Genomic DNA, 17,384 nt, shown 5'->3' with positions numbered 1-17,384 from the left:
TACACCAATATGTCTTTGGACTTCATTTGAAACTAAAAGATACTTCAAATATGCTCTGTAAAGTTAGACTTCTAACATATTTCATTTACAACATCCTGTTGTCTCTTTTCCTGCTTTGGTAGTTAGTAATGTATTTCATTTAATTCCATCAATTAATGTGTGCATATATGTCTAAGACCCTATGTTAGAAGCTGGAAGTGAGGAGTGATCTAAAAATGGATGACACTCAGAGTCTAGGCAGTCTGATTGAAGTAAGTGTTGTGTGAGGAACAAAGACCATGCTGAAGGGACACAGGGAAGGACTGATTAGAGGAAATGAGGGTTTCGCAGAGGAGGCATATTTTTTAAGGCATTTTTGGAGAGGAAGGGTATTCCCAGGTAAAGAGAAAGGCAAGGAGTGAGGAATGGTCTGGCGGGGTGTGAATGTAAAGAGAGAATGTGATGGGAGATAAGACTGAAAAGTTGAAGATCAGAATTGAAACGTTTTGAAGAAATTGTCATCATTTTAAAGGCAGTAGGAACTACTGGTTTGTGAGAAAGAGGAGTTAATATGATCACACCTTTGTTTTATGAGGGTCACTGACAGTGGGATCAGGTCTGGTTAGACGAGGCATGGAGATTGGTGACTGGGAAGCCAGATACTTTGTTCATATTGAGAATGGAAAATTGGGGACTCAGATTGCCATAACATAAGTGAAGTTGCCGAGATTAGCATTTGGGGCCAGTTGGTCAGCACACAAGAGATTGTGCAGGGAAAATATATTCAGTGTATTTTACAGTTTGTACATCACGGTTCATGACAGAACACACTTCAGGTATGGCATCCGCTTGCCACTTAGTATTTCAGGAGTGGAAGGAAAGGAAAGATTGCTCCCTAACTGCCTGTAGACCTCTCCAGTCTTGTAGTCCCTTTCCTCGTGAGGTCTGCGTCATCCCCTTGTGTGGTCTGTGCACCATTTTCACTAGTGTCCTTTTGTGGACAGAGGGAAAAGATAGGGGATTCCTGTTGGATGTAACATAAGTAAGACTGTTAGAGTTACCCGGACAGGTGGGGGCATAGTTGTGATTGCTGAGGATTGAGTGAGTAGTGAAGCAGTAGTAAAAACAGTACTTTCCAAAAGTTGGCAGGAAATATAAAGAATCATGACAATGTCTTGAGGGGTAGACTGAGGGGTCAGAACACGTTAAAAGGGAGAATTTAAAAGCACATGTGCCTCGATGAGACAAGGTCCTGGAGAGGGTGGGATCTACTGAATCCTGTGGATCCAGACTAGCCTGAGCTCCAGATGGAGAGAGTGGGTGATCTTGGACAAGTTTCAGCTTTGCTGAGCCTGGTGCTGCTGCATCTGTCACAGGATGGGAGATAGTCTGTCACAGGGCTGCTGAAATGATTTACTTCGTGTACTTTTATCAAAATAATTAGTGTAAAGCAAATATAATTGTTGACTTTAGCCTTGGAAAGGAATAGAAATGGTTTAAGATAATGGAGAAATGTTGCAGAGAAAGGGAGGAATTTTGTGTGGTCCCCCATCTGAGAACTTATATACATGCTGACCCCCAAGTCATCCTCGTCATCCCTAGTAGTCCCAATTTTCATGTGGTTGGTAAGAATAATTCTCACTTGAGAGACATGCCTCAAAATCAGTATTGAGGGTTGTTGCTGTTGTTTTTTCTGAGAAGTAGAATTAAACATTGTTTTGATTCTATTTCATATATCATTCCTGCCATTCAGCTCATTCCAGCTGAACCTCCTCCATGGCATATACTTTACATCTTTGTGCACATTACTCCCGCCATTTGCCATTTGAAATCCTCATTGCTGAAGGCCCACGTTTGATAATTTCTCCTCTGATAAACTTTCTCTGCAAGGACTTTTTATTTCATGTCCCCATTGCATGTTTCCTTTAATTTATTCGTTCATGCACTCCCCATTTTGTTCCACAGAGAATACAAGACAACAACGTGCTGTATGTCTTTTCCTTTTGTTCTGTGAGGGCATCCTGTGTGCTAATCTACTGATGCTTCGCCTTGGAATCCCTTGGATGGAAAAGCCTGTCTTACTCCTAGATCACGATGACTGGGAAGTAGGCATTCAATCAATATTGGTCTGGGTAAGCTAATGACTAGGACTATCTTCTATACCGTTTCTATCCTCTGAAATCCAGTATTCACTGCCTTCAAAATCTGGCATAAGGAAACTGCATACAGCACTATGAAATTAGTGTAGTAATGTGAGCATGTGCTCTGACACCAGATACCTAAAGTAGAATCCTGGCTTCACACTAGTTGCCTCACCTACAGCAAGTTGCCTAAACTCTTTATGGCTCTGTTTTCTCAGAAGGGTTTAGAGGGAGAAGGTGATTCTGATATAGAAATAGAACTATGAGGGGGATGGTTTTTCTACAAGCTTCCCAAGATGATTCTGATATGGCCCGTCCATTTGTTACCAGCTGCCTTGGAGAACTAAATACCAAATCCTCCACCGGGAGCAGCAACAAATGGGAGACAGCGTGCAGCAAAGAATGAGGTAGGTCATGCTCCAGGGTGTTAAGAAGGGAACTGGGAAGGTACCAGGAGACTGCTGATGGAGCCCAGAAAGGGAGGAGGAAGTGGAGGAGGGACAGACCATGCTGCCAAAGTGGCTATCATGCCCCCACCCTCCCTAAAACCCTTCAAGGACTCAATACCTAGCAGTGATGCCCCAAGTTTGTTGCACTGAACACTAGTTCTGTATTGAATTAGTAGCAATATTCTTGGAGAGCTTACTCTATGCCAGGCACTTAAGTGCTTTGACTGTATGAGCTCACAGTTTTTACAACAACTTTATGAGGTAAGAACTGTTACTCTCCCCTCCTATTATATGAGCAAACTGAGGCACAGAGATGCTGAGTAACTTGCTCAGGGCTACACAGCCAACAATGCAGTGGGGCTAGGATTTGAATCTGGGTAGTCTGCCTCCGTTTTCACTCTAACCACTGTGCTCTACTGCCTGAGAAATCATATGTGAATAAAGCGTTTTGTGTTCAAATAAATTTGGGGCTGCTAACTAAACGTAAGCATGTTCATCATTTTTCAGGACTTCTCAAAGAGTTCGGTATGCATTTCCATAAACCTACCTCAACTGTGTCCCCGTCCTCCATCTTCCTATCTCCTCTCTCCGAAGCCAACCCCTCCACTTTCCTTATCTTTTTTCAGACTTGCCTCTCCTCATTATTGCCTTTTCTTCCTCACCAGTCTCTCCCTCTCTGCTGGATCATTCTTGGCAGCATACAAGCATGCTCTAGTAATCCCCTTCTTTAAAAGCTCTCCCTTGCCCCCTCCACTTTACCACCCTATTTCTCTGCTCCCATTCACATCGGCACTTCTGGAAAGACTGGTCTGGGCACAGTGTCTTCCCTTCACCTCTCATTCAGTCTTCAGTCCATTACTGTCTAGCTTCTGGCCTGTCAACACTACTACACTTGGCCTGGACCACACCAGTAGTTCCCTGACTAAATGCCCTGCTGCTACTCCCTCCTGCCCCCAAATTCATCCACTGTCCACCAGGGGCCAAAGGAGTCTTGTTGAATGCAAGCCAATTCATGTCTGTTTATTTAAAGCACTTGAATGCCTTCCTATATCCCTTCAAATAAAAATAACTCTACCATGGGAGACAGGGCCCTACACGGTCTGGCCCCTGCCTGATTCTAGCCCTGTCCATCTCCCACCATGCCAGCAAGGATGCTGGCACTCATGTAACTTTTATAGCTCTTCTCCTTCTGTCTGCGGCTGTCTGGTTGCATGACTGCCCCTTCCTGTCCTTCAGTCTCAGTTCTGTCACAAAGGGACAGTGTCTCATGTGAGACAGCTCCCAGCTAAGTAGATACGACAGTTACTCCACCACTGCTGCTGCCACGTCTTGCTGTCCCTTTGTGATGGAACTATGTAGGATACTGGGAGAACTCTCCAGGGGGCTGGGGCCCTGCATCAAAAGGAGGGGGATATTGTTACTGACTCCATTTATTGCCCCCAGATGACGGAGCCTGGTTATGTGGACTCCATTCTGAAGCCCGTTTACTGTGTGGAGTGAACACGGTTCATGCCTGGTCTGTTATTCCACCAGCCAGGTAAAACAAAGAATATCTCTCCCTCTGTTTTTCTGTCTCTGCCTCTCTTTCATACACACACATCCCTAAAACTGTATTCTAACTTCTTAAAAAAGGGACATTTGCCAGTCTTTTAAAATAAGCCAACTCCCTTTTTTACAGTATGAGACTTAAAATTTCCAGTTTTTCTTTAGAGTCAAACACAAATTTTAAAACACTTTTGAAGTAATTTGGGAGCAGAATCCTAGATTTTCAATTTTCCACTATTGCATGGTTGATTCATCCATAATTTGACAATTTTTAGTAAGTTGCCTTTACTGAGAGCATTCATGTAGGTTTTCAAAAAATTGATTCCTTGTCTTTTCACATTTATAATTCATTGGTTTACTTATTATTTTAAAATTTAAGGATTTATTGTTATTAACCCCTTAATTTCTAAACTGATTACAGAATTTAGTGACAGGCTTCAAGAGGTCTCTGAAAGCTGAATTTTTAGTATATGTGGTTATTTTTCTTCAGAGGGTCCATAGGCTTCATCAGATTCTCAAATGTATTTTTTTAATTGAAATACAATGTTATTTTAATTACTGCTGTACAGCAAAGTCAGTTGTGTATATATATATATATACACACACACACACACACATACACATTCTTTTTTTATATTCTTTCCCATTATGGTTTATCATAGGATATTGAATATAGTTCCCTGTGCTAGACAGTAGGACCTTGTTGTTTATCCATTCTGTATGTAATAGTTTGCATCTGCTAATCCCAAACTCCCACTCCATCCCTCCCCCAACCCCCTCCCCCTTAGCAACCACCACTCTGTTCTCTATGTCTGTGATTCTGTTTCTGTTTCATAGACAGGTTCATTTGTGTCATATTTTAGATTCCATATGTGATATCATACATTTGTCTTTCTCTTTCTGACTTACTTCACTTAGTATGATAATCTCTAGTTGCATCGGCTTACTAAATATTAAATGATGTCATTACAATAGGTACAACTTGAATCCACAGGTTTGGGGACAGGTTCTGTAAATGCAACTCAACTGGGGAGAATGAAGCAGATGAGTACAGGGTACTGGGCCAGAGCCCCCCAGTCTCAGTGCTCAGCGTGCTTTACAGGCAGAAGTCAGTACGTTTTACAGATAGAAGGGAGGGTGCTGTTAAATGGAAATTGGAGGGCAGAACGTCAGCAGACATTCATTGCCAACTAATTTTCAGAGAAAAATCACATTTGCAGGTCTTAGTTTTGCCAGCAGGTGGCAGATGCGGCTCATGAGCTGGTTTGGGGCAAGGACTTGGCCAGAAGCTGAGCTTTGCCACTATTAATGGCTAAGAGAAGACAGCCTCCCTTTCATCATGTGAAACCCCTTTGGTCTTTTCTGCTCTTTTGATAGCCTGGCAGCATTTTCTCTCTAGGTCAAAGTCGGCAGAATTTCAGGGCTGTGGTGAGGGAACTCAGGACGATAAAATACACTGGTGTTCCCACCAATCTCCTCCTAGTCTCAGTTTCTCCTCTGAATGGGGAGCATGCAGCTAATTCCTTTGTTACTGAGTTGTTGTGAGGAATCGGTCACTTCGTACTATTTTCTTTCTCCTTGAACAGAGGAAGGCAATATTTCACCTTCTGGGAAAGCTAGTCACCCAGCATCCAGTGCTGTGATGGCACTGGTCCTGGGAGCAGATGCAGGTAGTGCTCTCCACTCGTCCCACCCCTCAGAGCTCCGCAAGAGAACTCGGGCTGCTGATGCTGCTGAAGGCCCTCGGCAGCCACTTGTCCTCTTGGCTGGTGAGGCCAAAAGTGACCCAGCAGCAGACCAGTCATTGGCCTGCCTCACCACTGTTAGAGTTACTAGTTGGCTGGGCCTGTAGGCTTGCACCTTAGAGTGCAGAGCCAGCACTTCTGGGAGCACTGAGACCCTGGCATTTAGAGGATTGCTATCACATGATAGTTTATACCTGACTCGAGGTAGATGGGTGGTTGGGCCTGAATGACTTCTCCAGAGACGATAGTCGGAAATTGGGGCACTCTGTTGACCCCACTCCGCTCAAAACCACTGCAGTTTACGGCTGGGGGTAGTGAGGGGTGATAGGTAAGGACACCATGAGCAGGAGCAAGTGATGCTGGTGCTAGCACTGCCTGTGCCCCAGAGGCCAGTCCTCTCTGCTTAGAGGTGGCTTCTTTGGTGCCCCTGAAGGCCCATCCTGTGGAGCTCTGGCCCAGGCCTGGGCTGTGTGTGGCGGCAGCCACGGAAAGGTTTTCTTGAAGGATTTACCCCCGTGGAGCCTTGAAGTCTGAGGATGAACTGGAGGACGAAGGTAAGCAGGCAGGGAAGGGAGAGGGGTTAGCACCAGCTCGAGGGGAATTTGCAAGGGAGATGGGCACAGTCTGAGGCGTCTGTACCTGGAGGACAGAGAACAGGCACTACCTATCACCTTGGCTCACCTTTCCTTTAGAGGCACACCTTGTCACCCTGCACACTCCCGGGGTGCAGAAGCAGGGAGTGCAGCACCCTTGCTGAGCTCTGACTCACAGGCTCTGGCTTTGGAGCAGAGCTAGAGTCAAGGGAAGGAAAGCAGGTTACAGGGGAAGGCCTGAGAGGAATTCCAGGACAGACACAAGCTGCAGAGGCCCAGGTGGCCCAGAGAGGGAGCAAGCAGTGAGGTAAGCCATCCTGCCCAGAGCACAGAAGATGGAGCTGAGAGCACAGACATGTGGCTAAGTCCAGCTTCAATGACCATGGCAACAGCTCCTCTGGGACCTTTGCACCCCACTTCTGAAGGCCCCACGCCATTCCACCCATGGGACACCTTGAGGACTCCCAACCCTGCGAGAAACAGGAGAGGTCAGTTGGTACCCTCACTTTGCATGCCCATGAAGGAGTCAGGCATCCAGGCATCATGCTTTCAGGGCAGATTTAATAAAGAATGCAAAAAGGTCGTGGTGAGCTACTCAGATCCCAGGTGCCACCTGTTTTGGCAGCCACGGGACTGTCCCCCCTGACGCCTGCCATACCCTACTCAGTCAGAGCAGCATCCAGCTCCAGAGCAGGGCTCGGGCTCCCGACAGGGCGTGTCAGGACTGCTCTCTCCAGCTGGCACCACTGAGCCCAGGGCCAAGCTGCAGAGGCTCTGGTTCCTCCCGAGGCAAGCTGAGCAGCAGCACAGAATTCTCCCCACTCCTTTACTTTGGTGCTCTGGCACCTTTTGCCCCAGCAGTCAGGCTTCCCAGGGTTGAAAAAAACTCCTCCATTTCCTTCTGCAGCAGCTGGTTCCTCTTCTCTGCGTCCTCCCGTGCCCGCTCTGAGTTCCTCAGCTTTATTTCCAGCATTGTGTACTTTTTCTTTTCCTGGTCTAGTTGTTCTTCTAGCTGTAACATTCGTTTCCTCAGGTCGGCACTACCTTCTTCGAGTCTTAAAATTCAAGAAGAAAGACATCATTTTAGACTTGGGCCTGCTGGGTTTGCCAAAGAAAACTCCATTGTCAGCAGACACTTGATGGGGCGAAGGAGCTGGTAAGGCCTGGGACCAGGGGAAGGATGTGTGCGGGCTCAGACCCGGTGCTGGGTGAGGCCACACGGACTGCATCTCCTCACCAGACCCTGGGGCTTTTCCCCAAGCCAGTTGGGCTTCATCCCCGAGACCCTCCCGCCTCAGCCTTTGGCACTAGAGGCCAGGGGCCTCCCTGAGTCCTCACTCAAATACGAAGACCACTTAGCCTCCCCTCCCAGCCAGCTGTCCTGCTGAGGGATGGACTGCCATCTGGCAGAGAACGGGACTGAGCCCTGCACCCAGAGGGAAGCAGGAAACTGTCCTCACGTTTGCTCTTCTACGAGACCCCTTGAGCTTCAGGCAGAGACAGCAACTCACAGGAAACCCCATTCAGGTTGTCACTTCATCTTCTGTTCCCTCTCGGCCTTCACACCCAAGCCCAAAAGTCTCAGCCTCTGGGAAGCTTCTCTTGATCCTCCCCAGCATATAACCCACATTACTGCTCCTTTTTGCTACCACAGAGCTACACCTCAGGCCTCTGTAGAGGTTAACACATCTGTCTTTTCAACCAGACGACCCACTCCCGTGAGACATGAGGGACTTGCTGCGCCTGGCTCCTAGGAACTGACCTGACTACAAGACACATGACTGTGGGCAGGACTCAAACTTCACCGAGCCCTGGTGTCTCACCCTGAAAATGCAGGGGACGGCCTTCCACCTATGCACTGTAGCTACGATGGACCAAGGAGACCACGTGTGCACAGCATACCACCTGGCACATGGTGTACCTGAAGCAAATATCCATTCCCTGCCCCATCCAGGATGAGGCCTGGGCCTTCACCCTCAACCACTGAACACAGAGCATGGAGAAGGGCTGAAGTCTGGGAGAAGAGAAGGATGCCCACTTTCACTACTTCGATATAGTACTGCAAGTCCTAGACACAGCAGTCAGACAAGGAAAAGAAATAAAAGGTATTCACATTGGTAGAGAGGAGGTAAAGTTATTATTTGCAGATGACATGATACTATATATAGAAAACCCTAGGGCTTCCCTGGTGGCGCAGTGGTTGAGAGTCCGCCTGCCGATGCAGGGGACACGGGTTCGTGCCCCAGTCCGGGAAAATCCCACATGCCGCAGAGCCGCTGGGCCCGTGAGCCATGGCCGCTGAGCCTGCGCGTCCAGAGCCTGTGCTCCGCAACGGGAGAGGCCACAACAGTGAGAGGCCCACGTACCGCAAAAAGAAAAAAAAAAAAAAAAGAAAACCCTAAAGACTCCACGCAAAAACTACTAGAACTGATAAACGAATTCAGCAAGGTAGCAGGATACAAGATTAACATATAGAAATTGGTTGCATTTCTTTATACTAACAATGAAACAAACAATCCCCTTTAAAATTGCATCCAAAAAAACAAAACAAACAACCTTACGAATAAATCTCACCAAGGCGGTGAAAGACTTATATGCTGAGAACTACAAAACATTAATAATAAAGGAAATTGAAGGTGATTCAAAGAAATGGAAGGATATCCCCTGCTCTTGGATTGGAAGAATATTGTTAAAATGGCCACACTACCCAAAGCAATCTACAGATTCAGTGCAATCCCTGTCAAACTACCCATGACATTTTTCACAGAACTAGAACAAATAATCCTAAAATTTATATGGAACTGTGAAAGGCCCAGAATTGCCAAAGCAATCCTGAGGAAAAAAAATAAAGCAGAAGGCATAGCACTCCCAGACTTAAGGCAATATTACAAAGCTAGAGTAATCAAAATAGCATGGTATTGGCACAAAAACAGACATATGAATCAATGGAACAGAATAAAGAGCCCGGAAGTAAACCCACACACCTATGGTCAAATAACCCTCGACAGAGGAGGCAAGAATATACGATGGGGAAAAGACAGTTTCTTTAGCAAGTGGTGTTGGGAAAGTTGGACAGCCTCATGCAAATCAGTGAAGTTAGAACACACTCTCACACTATACACAAAAATAAACTCAAAATGGATTAAAGACCTAAGACGTGACACCATAAATAAAACTCCTAGAAAAGAACAAAGGCAAAACGTTCTCTAAGTCATGACAATGTTTTCTTAGGTCAGTCTCCCAGGCAACAGAAATAAAAGCAAAAATAAACAAATGCAACGTAATCAAACTTATAAGCTTTTGCACAGCAAAGGGAACCACAAACAAAACAGAAAGACAACCTATGGAATGGGAGAAAATACTTGCAAATGATGTGACCGACAAGGGCTTAATTTCCAAAACAGCTCATACAATTCAGTAACAAAAAAGCAAACAACCCAGTTGAAAAATGGGCAGAAGACCTAAATAGACATTTCTCCAAAGACGACATACAGATGGCCAATAGGCACATGAAAAGATACTCATCATCACTAATTCTTAGAAATGCAAATCAAAACTACAATGAGGTAGCACCTCACACTGGTCAGAATGGCCATCACTAAAAAGTCTAAAAATAACATGTTGAAGAGGGTGTGGAGAAAAGGGAACCCTCTAACACTGTTGGTGGGAATGTTAAGTTGGTGCAGCCACTATGGAGAACAGTATGGAGGTTCCTCAAAAAACTAAAAATAGAGTTGTCATATGATCCAGCAATCCCACTCCTGGGCATATACCCAGACAAAACTCTAATTCAAAAATATACATGCATTCCTATGTTCATAGCAGCACTATTTACAATAGCTAAGACATGGAAACAACCTAAATGTCCATCGACGGATGAATGAATAAAGAAGATGTGGTACATATATACAATGGAATATTACTCAGCCATAAAAAAGAATGAAATCATGCTATTTGCAGCAATATGGATGGACCTAGAGATTATCATACTAAGTGAAGCAAATCAGAGAAAGAAAAATATCATATGATATCACTTATATGTGGAATCTAAAATATGACACAAATGAACTTATCTATGAAACAGACTCATAGACATAGAGAATGGACTTGTGGTTGCCAAGGGGGAGGGGTGGATTCAGAGTTCAGGATTAGCAGATGCAAACTATTATATATATAGGATGGGTAGACAACGAGGTTCTATTGTATAGCACAGGGAACTATATTCAATATCCTGGGATAAACCATAATGGAAAATAATATGAAAAAGAATATATGTATAACTGAATCACTTTGCTGTACAGAAGAGATTAGCACAATATTGTAAACTAACTATACTTCAATTAAAAAAAAAAAGCATGGAGAAGGGAGAAAGCCTTCCTTCACTCCAGCCTCCCATCTGGGGAGCACAGGGCATAATGTCAGAAGACCCTCCCCAAGGCAGGGGCAGCAGGCCCCCCATGAGCCCGCTTCACTGCTTCTCCTCCCGTCCAGGGCCCTCCTTTGCCAGGTCCTCCCTGCCCCTTGGTGCTCCTGAGCACAGCCTCCACGCCACTCCTTGAGGGACCTTGTCCAGCCTCAGACTTGAAGCACTTAAAGCACTCAGTGTGCTGACAACCCTCAATCTTTATCTCCCTCAAGTCCACTCAGAAACTTAGTAAGTATCTCCAGCCTAACAGACCCACAGCTGAGCTCCTGCCCTCCTTCCCCAAGTCACGCTCCTATAGCCCCAGTCTCCCCGGCTCAGTGACCACCTTCTTCCAGATACTCGGCCAAAACAAAAATGGTGTGTCTCAAGTCAGTTCTTTTTCTCACCACCACACCTGATCAACTGGAAAAACCCAAACATATTCAGAATCTGGCTGCTTCTCCCACGTTGTCTGCTGCCCCGTAGGTCCGTGCCAGCCACAGGTCTGACCTGGATGGCCATGGCCTCCTGACTGGTCTTTGTCTGCCTCGTCGAGCGCTCCTGAGCACAGCAGTCAGTGCACCTCATCAAAGTGACCAAAGTCCTCCAGGTCTTCCAGCAGCTTCACATCTCACTGGCAATAAAGTCAAAGCATCACTCCTGCCAAAACAACTTGCCGCCTGCCCCACCCCGACTCCGCCACGCTTTCAGAGCTTGCCCAGACACTCTGCCAGTACACAGTGCGGCAGGGACTCGAACCCATAGCCTGCCAGGCTGCATTTCCCCTGAGAACCCCAGCCTCCAAGGTGAAAGATCTAGAAGCTCAAGTCAGCTCCACAAACAGCCGAGAAAGTGAGATGTTGATTCTGACCCCCCTCTGAGGCTGCCCTCAGACAGTGTCTGCCGAGTAACACTTCCTGTACACTCTGAGCTCATCTTCAGCAGTAATCACCTTCCGGTGAATCTGCAGGGAGCTCCTGCTATTACCTCTGCCTGGTAAATTCCAACCCAGTGCTTACATTGTGGGTTTTCTCCACAATTTCAAACTCGAGTTTTACTCACACTGTGTCCTTTCTCCTCCTTGCTCAGCTCAGTCCTATCAGTCCTTCAAGTCCTGGCTCTGACATTGCCTGCTGTGACTTCCCCCATGGAGGGGCTGCTGCCCTCACGGCGCCTTTCCTGCCATCTTCCTGCCGTGAACACAGAGACTGCACACACCTGACACTCCCCAGGTGCCCAGGAGACAGCTGCCAGCAGAACAAGAGGGTCAAATGCTACCATTCCAGCTCCCTGTGGGAATCCCAGGCTCAGAAATAGAAGCATGAATCCCTTCCACTTCCACTGTCTGATGGAAAGAGGAAGCACTCAGAACCCAATGAAGCCCCCTGCTAGTGGGTGGGACATGGGTTCATAGGTCTGATGCGTAGGCTGATGCAAGGCCTTGGGCAAAAGGAGCTGAGGGGTCTGAGATGCTGATGGAAGCACCGCTCACTGTCCAGTGTAGGCTTTGCTGGTGATTTTAATTGGGGAACTCGGCCTCAGAGCTGGAAAATGCCCTCTGCACAGGGAGGCTGGAACCAGGGCCCATCAGTGAACAAGCCTGCAAGCCTTAAAGGGTGGCACGAAGGACTTCCCTGGTGGCACAGTGATTAAGAATCCGCCTGCTGATGGAGGGGACACGGGTTCGAGCCCTGGTTGGGGAAGATCCCACATGCCGCGGAGCAACTAATCCCATGTGCCACAACTACTGGGCCTGCACTCTAGAGCCGGCGAAGCCACAACTACTGAAGCCTGTGCACCTAGAGCCCGTGCTCCGCAACAAAAGAAGCCACCACAATGAGAAGCCCGTGCACCGCAACGAAGAGTAGCTCCTGCTCGCGGCAACTAGAGAAAGCCCGTGGGCAGCATCGAAGACCCAACACAGACAAAAATAAATAAATAAATGTATATATTAAAAAAAAAGGTGGCACGAGGTGTCCTCTGTGACCCAGCGGAAGGGAGGGCTTGGCTCGGCAAGGCCAGCTCCCTCCTCAGAGAAAATCGGATTTCGATCCAGAAGAAGTCCTCACTCTACATCAGGTCCAACCATGGGCAGTCAACCAGGCTGGCCTGGGGCCTGCAGTGCACGTGTGCCCTGCCCCAGTCCCAGTTCCTGGGCTACAGGACATACCTTGGGGGCCTGCCTCCTCCCTGACTGAGGGCCCCAGAGGGACCACCACTCTGAGCCTCTCCATCAAAGGCCTCTGACAGCATGCCAGCCCCTCAGCTCCTGAGCTTTCCCAGACATAGGATCCCCACCTCTCCACTCCCAGCCCTGTCCTGTGGGCATTGTCCCAGAAAGGTGGCTCCTGGGCGCTGGCTGCTCTGAGCCGTGCCTCCAGGAGACTTTCTTTCAGAGCCAGAGGCTGACTGCCCGGACCGGTGCCCAGTGAGCTGGCTGGCTGCAAGGGCCCTGCCCGGCCCAGGGAGCGCCCACCTCACACTCACCCAGCAGCTGCAGCCCTTTACCTTTTCACACTTGTCTCATACTCAGTCCTCTGCCGGCACAGCTCTGCCCGGAGCTCCGTGACCAGGCCCTGGAGAGCCTCAGTACGGTGGGCGAGGTCCTGGGTGGGGCTGCCTGGGTCACTGGGCTCACTGCTGCTGATGCAGGCGCCCACCCTGTCCAGGCCGTGGTCCAGGTCTGGGGATCTGCACTCCTCGCTGCTGCTGGGGACAGGGGAGGGCTCGAGGGCCCCCTCAGTGTGGAGGGAGCTGCAGGCAGAAGAGTCACTGGCCCTGCACGCTGTGCAGCTGCTGACCGAGCCCCTGGCTGAGGCCTCGCAGGAGGAGGCCCCAGACCATGGCATGCTGGCCACGCTGGGCGTGCTGGGAAAGGGGCTGGGCAGGGGCACGTTGTCATAGGTGGAGAGTCTCTGCTCGGAGCCTGAGTCCTTGAACCGGTCTCCCGATGAGGCCCGGCGGTGGCCTCGCAGGGAGGACAGCCCATTCATGAGCCAGTTCCCTCCGGAGGAGATGATGGGCACCTCCAGGGATGAGGTGCCCACCTTCGGGCTCCCCGACCGGGACCCTGACTGCCGGAAGGAAGACCTCCAGTTGGGCAGAGTCTGCACCTTCTTCCCAGGGGTGGCAGCAGGGCTGCTTTGGCTACCCAGGCCTGTGGGAGAGGTTCTAGAGAATGCCGCCACGGCAGCCCCATCCAGAGAAGAGGCCCTGTGCGAGGGCAGGCCAGGGGCACTGGGGCTGCCGGGCTCTGCCTGGCTGTCCCTGGTGACCTCCTCGGAGCCCCATCCCACGGTGCATGGTGGGCTCCCACGTGGGGAGGCTGGCGCTTCCGTGGTCCTCGAAGTGAAGAGCTGGCTGTGTCTGCGGATCAGGACGGTCATCAGGTGCTGGACCAGAGAAGTGCCTGCCAGGAAGAAGGAACAAGAAGAGCCTGGCTGTGAATACCTCCAGTTCAGGCTCTCCAGACCAGTCCGGGGAAGCTGCAGCTCGAACCCAGGGTGCCCAGCCCTGATAGTAGCCCCAAACCAGGCTACTCCTCAAGTGAGGACTCAACGAGAGCTTGCCACGTGCCGCCCCAAAGGAAAGGACGGCCACCACCCCCTCCAAATCCAGGCAGGGACATAAGGACCATACCCAAGAACCCCCCTCCTCCAATGTGGGCCCTGGAGCACAGAGCAGCACTGTCCCTTCGCACCCACTCCACCCGGCTGGCGGGGGGGACGAGCAGGCACAATGCCTGTTCAGGCTGCGGGCTGAGCCAAGGGCAGGCTGGGACTGGAAGCCAGGACCTGGATGGCAGGGCCCTCTCGGCTGCCCCATATGCTGCCCACAGTGGCCGTGCCTGACCGTCCATACTCTGGGAGGCACAGGGCTCTGGGACACAGAGTAGAGATGTCTTACCAGGTGCGTGTAGGCACACATACACAAGCCCGTGCACACAGACAGATGTACACGGCTGCCCCCCAACGTGAACAGCCCCCCACACATGCACACAATCCCTCTTCTCCAGGCCACAGCCCCTGAGATGCAGCCTGTGGCATCTGTGGGGACTCTGTTCCTGAGGCTGTGGGGTGGGGGGAGGGGTCAGTGACAAAGGGAGGCGGTGCAGCGGGACCATGGTATCGATCCTGCTGCCTCGTTCCCTCCTCTTGTCCTCAACCAAATACCAGAGACTGGGGAGGCTTCTGCGTGATGAGGAGGGTGAAGTACTTGGGTGGACCCTCCCACTAGAAGTAACTGAGAATCGTGGGGAAAACTAAGTAAACAATCTTTAGTCCAGAAAAGTAGGTGAGGCAGAAGCTCAGCAAGTCAGTGGGGTGAGCATCTGCCCTCAGACGCTTGCACAGCCTGGCAGGCGGGAGCTCTGGGGAGACCTGCCCGTCAGGCCAAGGGTGTGCCAAGCGAGAGCATCAACCCCAATGGTCACACCCTCGGCTGGGGGCGGCGAGGGACAGCTCCACAGCCCACCCTGCCCCTCCCCTAGGTCACGCTCGACAGGAATGGCCCCTCTGCCCTCAGCCTGCCTGGCGCCGGGGGCAGCGGGCTCCAGCTGGCGTCGGGTGGGTCCTGTGTGAGTCTCCGCCGGCATCTGCGCTCAGCCAGGACTGGCTGCGGGTTTCCTGCCTGTGAGCGGCTAGGCTCTCACACTAACCCCGCCAGCACAGTCTTCCATGGGGTCTCCAAGCAGGGCTCTCATTTCCATGCCAGCCTGCACCTGTGCCCTTTGAAAAGTCGGGCTGACAGAGTCACCTTGCCTCTCCTGGCCTGTCTCCTCATCCGTAAACTGGGGGCAGTAACCACAGCGCGGGCTGCTTGTGAAGATTAAAAGACGGTGGTAGAAGTAAAGTACTTAGCAAAGGCCGGGGCGTGTTAAAAGCAGCTGCTGTTGCTGCTATTTTTTTTAATCATTATTAGTCTTCATTATAGAATGGAATATTCCTAGGGTTTGCAAAAGCTCTGACATCCAGAAGAAGCCTGTGACAATTACTTAATCGAAAATTACTTTAGTAAAGCAAAAACATCTGTGTGTGTTCAAGGGCAAGTGCGCTGACCTTTTCCATACCTGCTCCCCAGCCTCTCTCACCATTCTAACTGCACCTTATGACCCCATCCACAGGGCAAAGCTCCTTTTCCTCTTAGAGCTGACCCCACGGGGGAGGAGGCGCTGGAGGTGGTGGTGAGGAGGTCCAGAGAGGCTGCTGCCTAATCCCCAGGGATGGAGCCGCCCTTCCTGCCGGCCTGGCGTTGAGGATGCTGAGGACTTGCCCAGGATCAAGGCGAGCCCAGAGCACCATGCACACCCCCACCATTACCTTCCATGATGGTCACTGGGTCTTCTATCTGCGGCCGAAGTATATTAGGTCCAAAAACGGTTGCCAGGTTCTGGACACTCATCTTGTTGACATCTGAGTGGGACTGAACTTCATCCAGAAACCTGCAATGTAAGGAAGAGACAGCTGGCAGAGAAGCAAATCCTGATGCCAGATCTACTGGGAGCTGCCTGGCCCCCATGCTCAGCTGCACCCACATTTCCACAGCTGCTAAGCACAGCCAGCTGCCCTGCCAGGCTTGGAAGAAGGCAGAGCTTCCTCTAAGATCTGAGAGGGCCGTCAGAAGCAAAGGCCACTGGGACAAGGGCCTGTCATGGAAGGACACATAATTCTCCCACCTGCAGTGGGGCCAGATGCCCAGGAAGGCCCAGATCCCCCCAGACACGGGGCTGGGTGAAGGCCACCCTGCATGTCCTCGCCTGGCACCCTAAGCCTAGGTCGTGGTCAGGGGGCAGACCATGGGGAGGGGATGGTGAGAGGCACACAGAGGAGGCAGAAGGAACAAAGGCTGTATCCTTTTCCTTCAGGAATGATGTGCTCAGGACTGTAAGCTCTATGAGTGCAGTGACTGTGTTCTTCTATATTCCCCATTGCCTTGACAGACATGTGAGTGGAAGCATGACCCAGGCCCCCCGACCCCCCTGAAGGGCAGGGAGCCAGAGCACAGGGGAGGGAAGCCCCACTCCTAGTCACTTACTTGCAGATATATCTGAGCAGGTTGTAATTGACCAGGGGAAGGCTGCTCACTTGTTTAGCCAACTCCAGAGTTCCCTTGGGATTGAGAGAGAAAAACAGCATTTCAAAGACCAGCAAGGAGGCCCCAGTCCTTCTCTTACTAGAGGGAGTAGGGGGTGAGAATCCCGAGTCCAGACCTCCATCCACAGCCCATGGGCCTGGCCCCAGGTGACCAGAGGGCACCACCACTTCCACCTCCCTGGCTTGTGACCTCTGGGGGGAAGCAGATTTACTTTTGAGAAGCCATTGTGAGGGATGTGCCTCTGCAGGGCCACAGAGGAATGTCAGGGCCAGCTCACCGATCAAGGTACAGATATTTGCCAGATAAAGACTCCTCATCTCCCACACGGCCAGAGGGAGGGCCAACAGTCCTGCCCCAGCCGGAGCCCACCAGGGCTGCAGGCGGGCAGTGCGGGGCGGGGGGGGGGGGGGGGGGGGGGGGCGGGGCTGTCCTGG

The 17,384-nt window shown here is 50.4% G+C and overlaps 1 protein-coding gene and 1 long non-coding RNA gene across 7 annotated transcripts in view; one reads left to right on the top strand and one right to left on the bottom strand.

Annotated features, from left to right (window-relative positions):
- Positions 1 to 2,135: 2,135 nt before the first annotated feature.
- LOC137209087 (uncharacterized) lies at positions 2,136 to 10,809 on the top strand. The gene is made up of 5 exons (XR_010935889.1): positions 2,136 to 2,527; positions 4,013 to 4,106; positions 6,293 to 6,940; positions 7,486 to 7,608; positions 8,158 to 10,809. It is a non-coding gene; the product is annotated as an uncharacterized lncRNA (long non-coding RNA).
- The window catches only part of ARHGAP22 (Rho GTPase activating protein 22), a 207,443-nt gene continuing 197,054 nt past the window's right edge, over positions 6,996 to 17,384 (bottom strand). For 5 of the 6 annotated variants that reach the window (XM_067710250.1, XM_067710252.1, XM_067710253.1 and 2 more), the window contains 4 exons: positions 16,891 to 16,964; positions 16,176 to 16,297; positions 13,366 to 14,266; positions 6,996 to 7,507 (listed from right to left, as the gene is read on the bottom strand). In XM_067710250.1, the coding sequence (XP_067566351.1) occupies positions 7,279 to 7,507; positions 13,366 to 14,266; positions 16,176 to 16,297; positions 16,891 to 16,964 (1,326 nt within the window). In that variant the 3' untranslated portion in view covers positions 6,996 to 7,278. Of the gene's footprint in view, positions 7,508 to 13,365; positions 14,267 to 16,175; positions 16,298 to 16,890; positions 16,965 to 17,384 lie in introns of those variants that run through there. The other variant, XM_067710255.1, reaches the window with a different exon arrangement.

This window comes from Pseudorca crassidens, chromosome 16, assembly GCF_039906515.1.
Source record: "Pseudorca crassidens isolate mPseCra1 chromosome 16, mPseCra1.hap1, whole genome shotgun sequence".
In the NCBI taxonomy this organism is placed as follows: domain Eukaryota; kingdom Metazoa; phylum Chordata; class Mammalia; order Artiodactyla; family Delphinidae; genus Pseudorca; species Pseudorca crassidens.
This window is presented reverse-complemented; position numbering and strand designations above follow the sequence as displayed.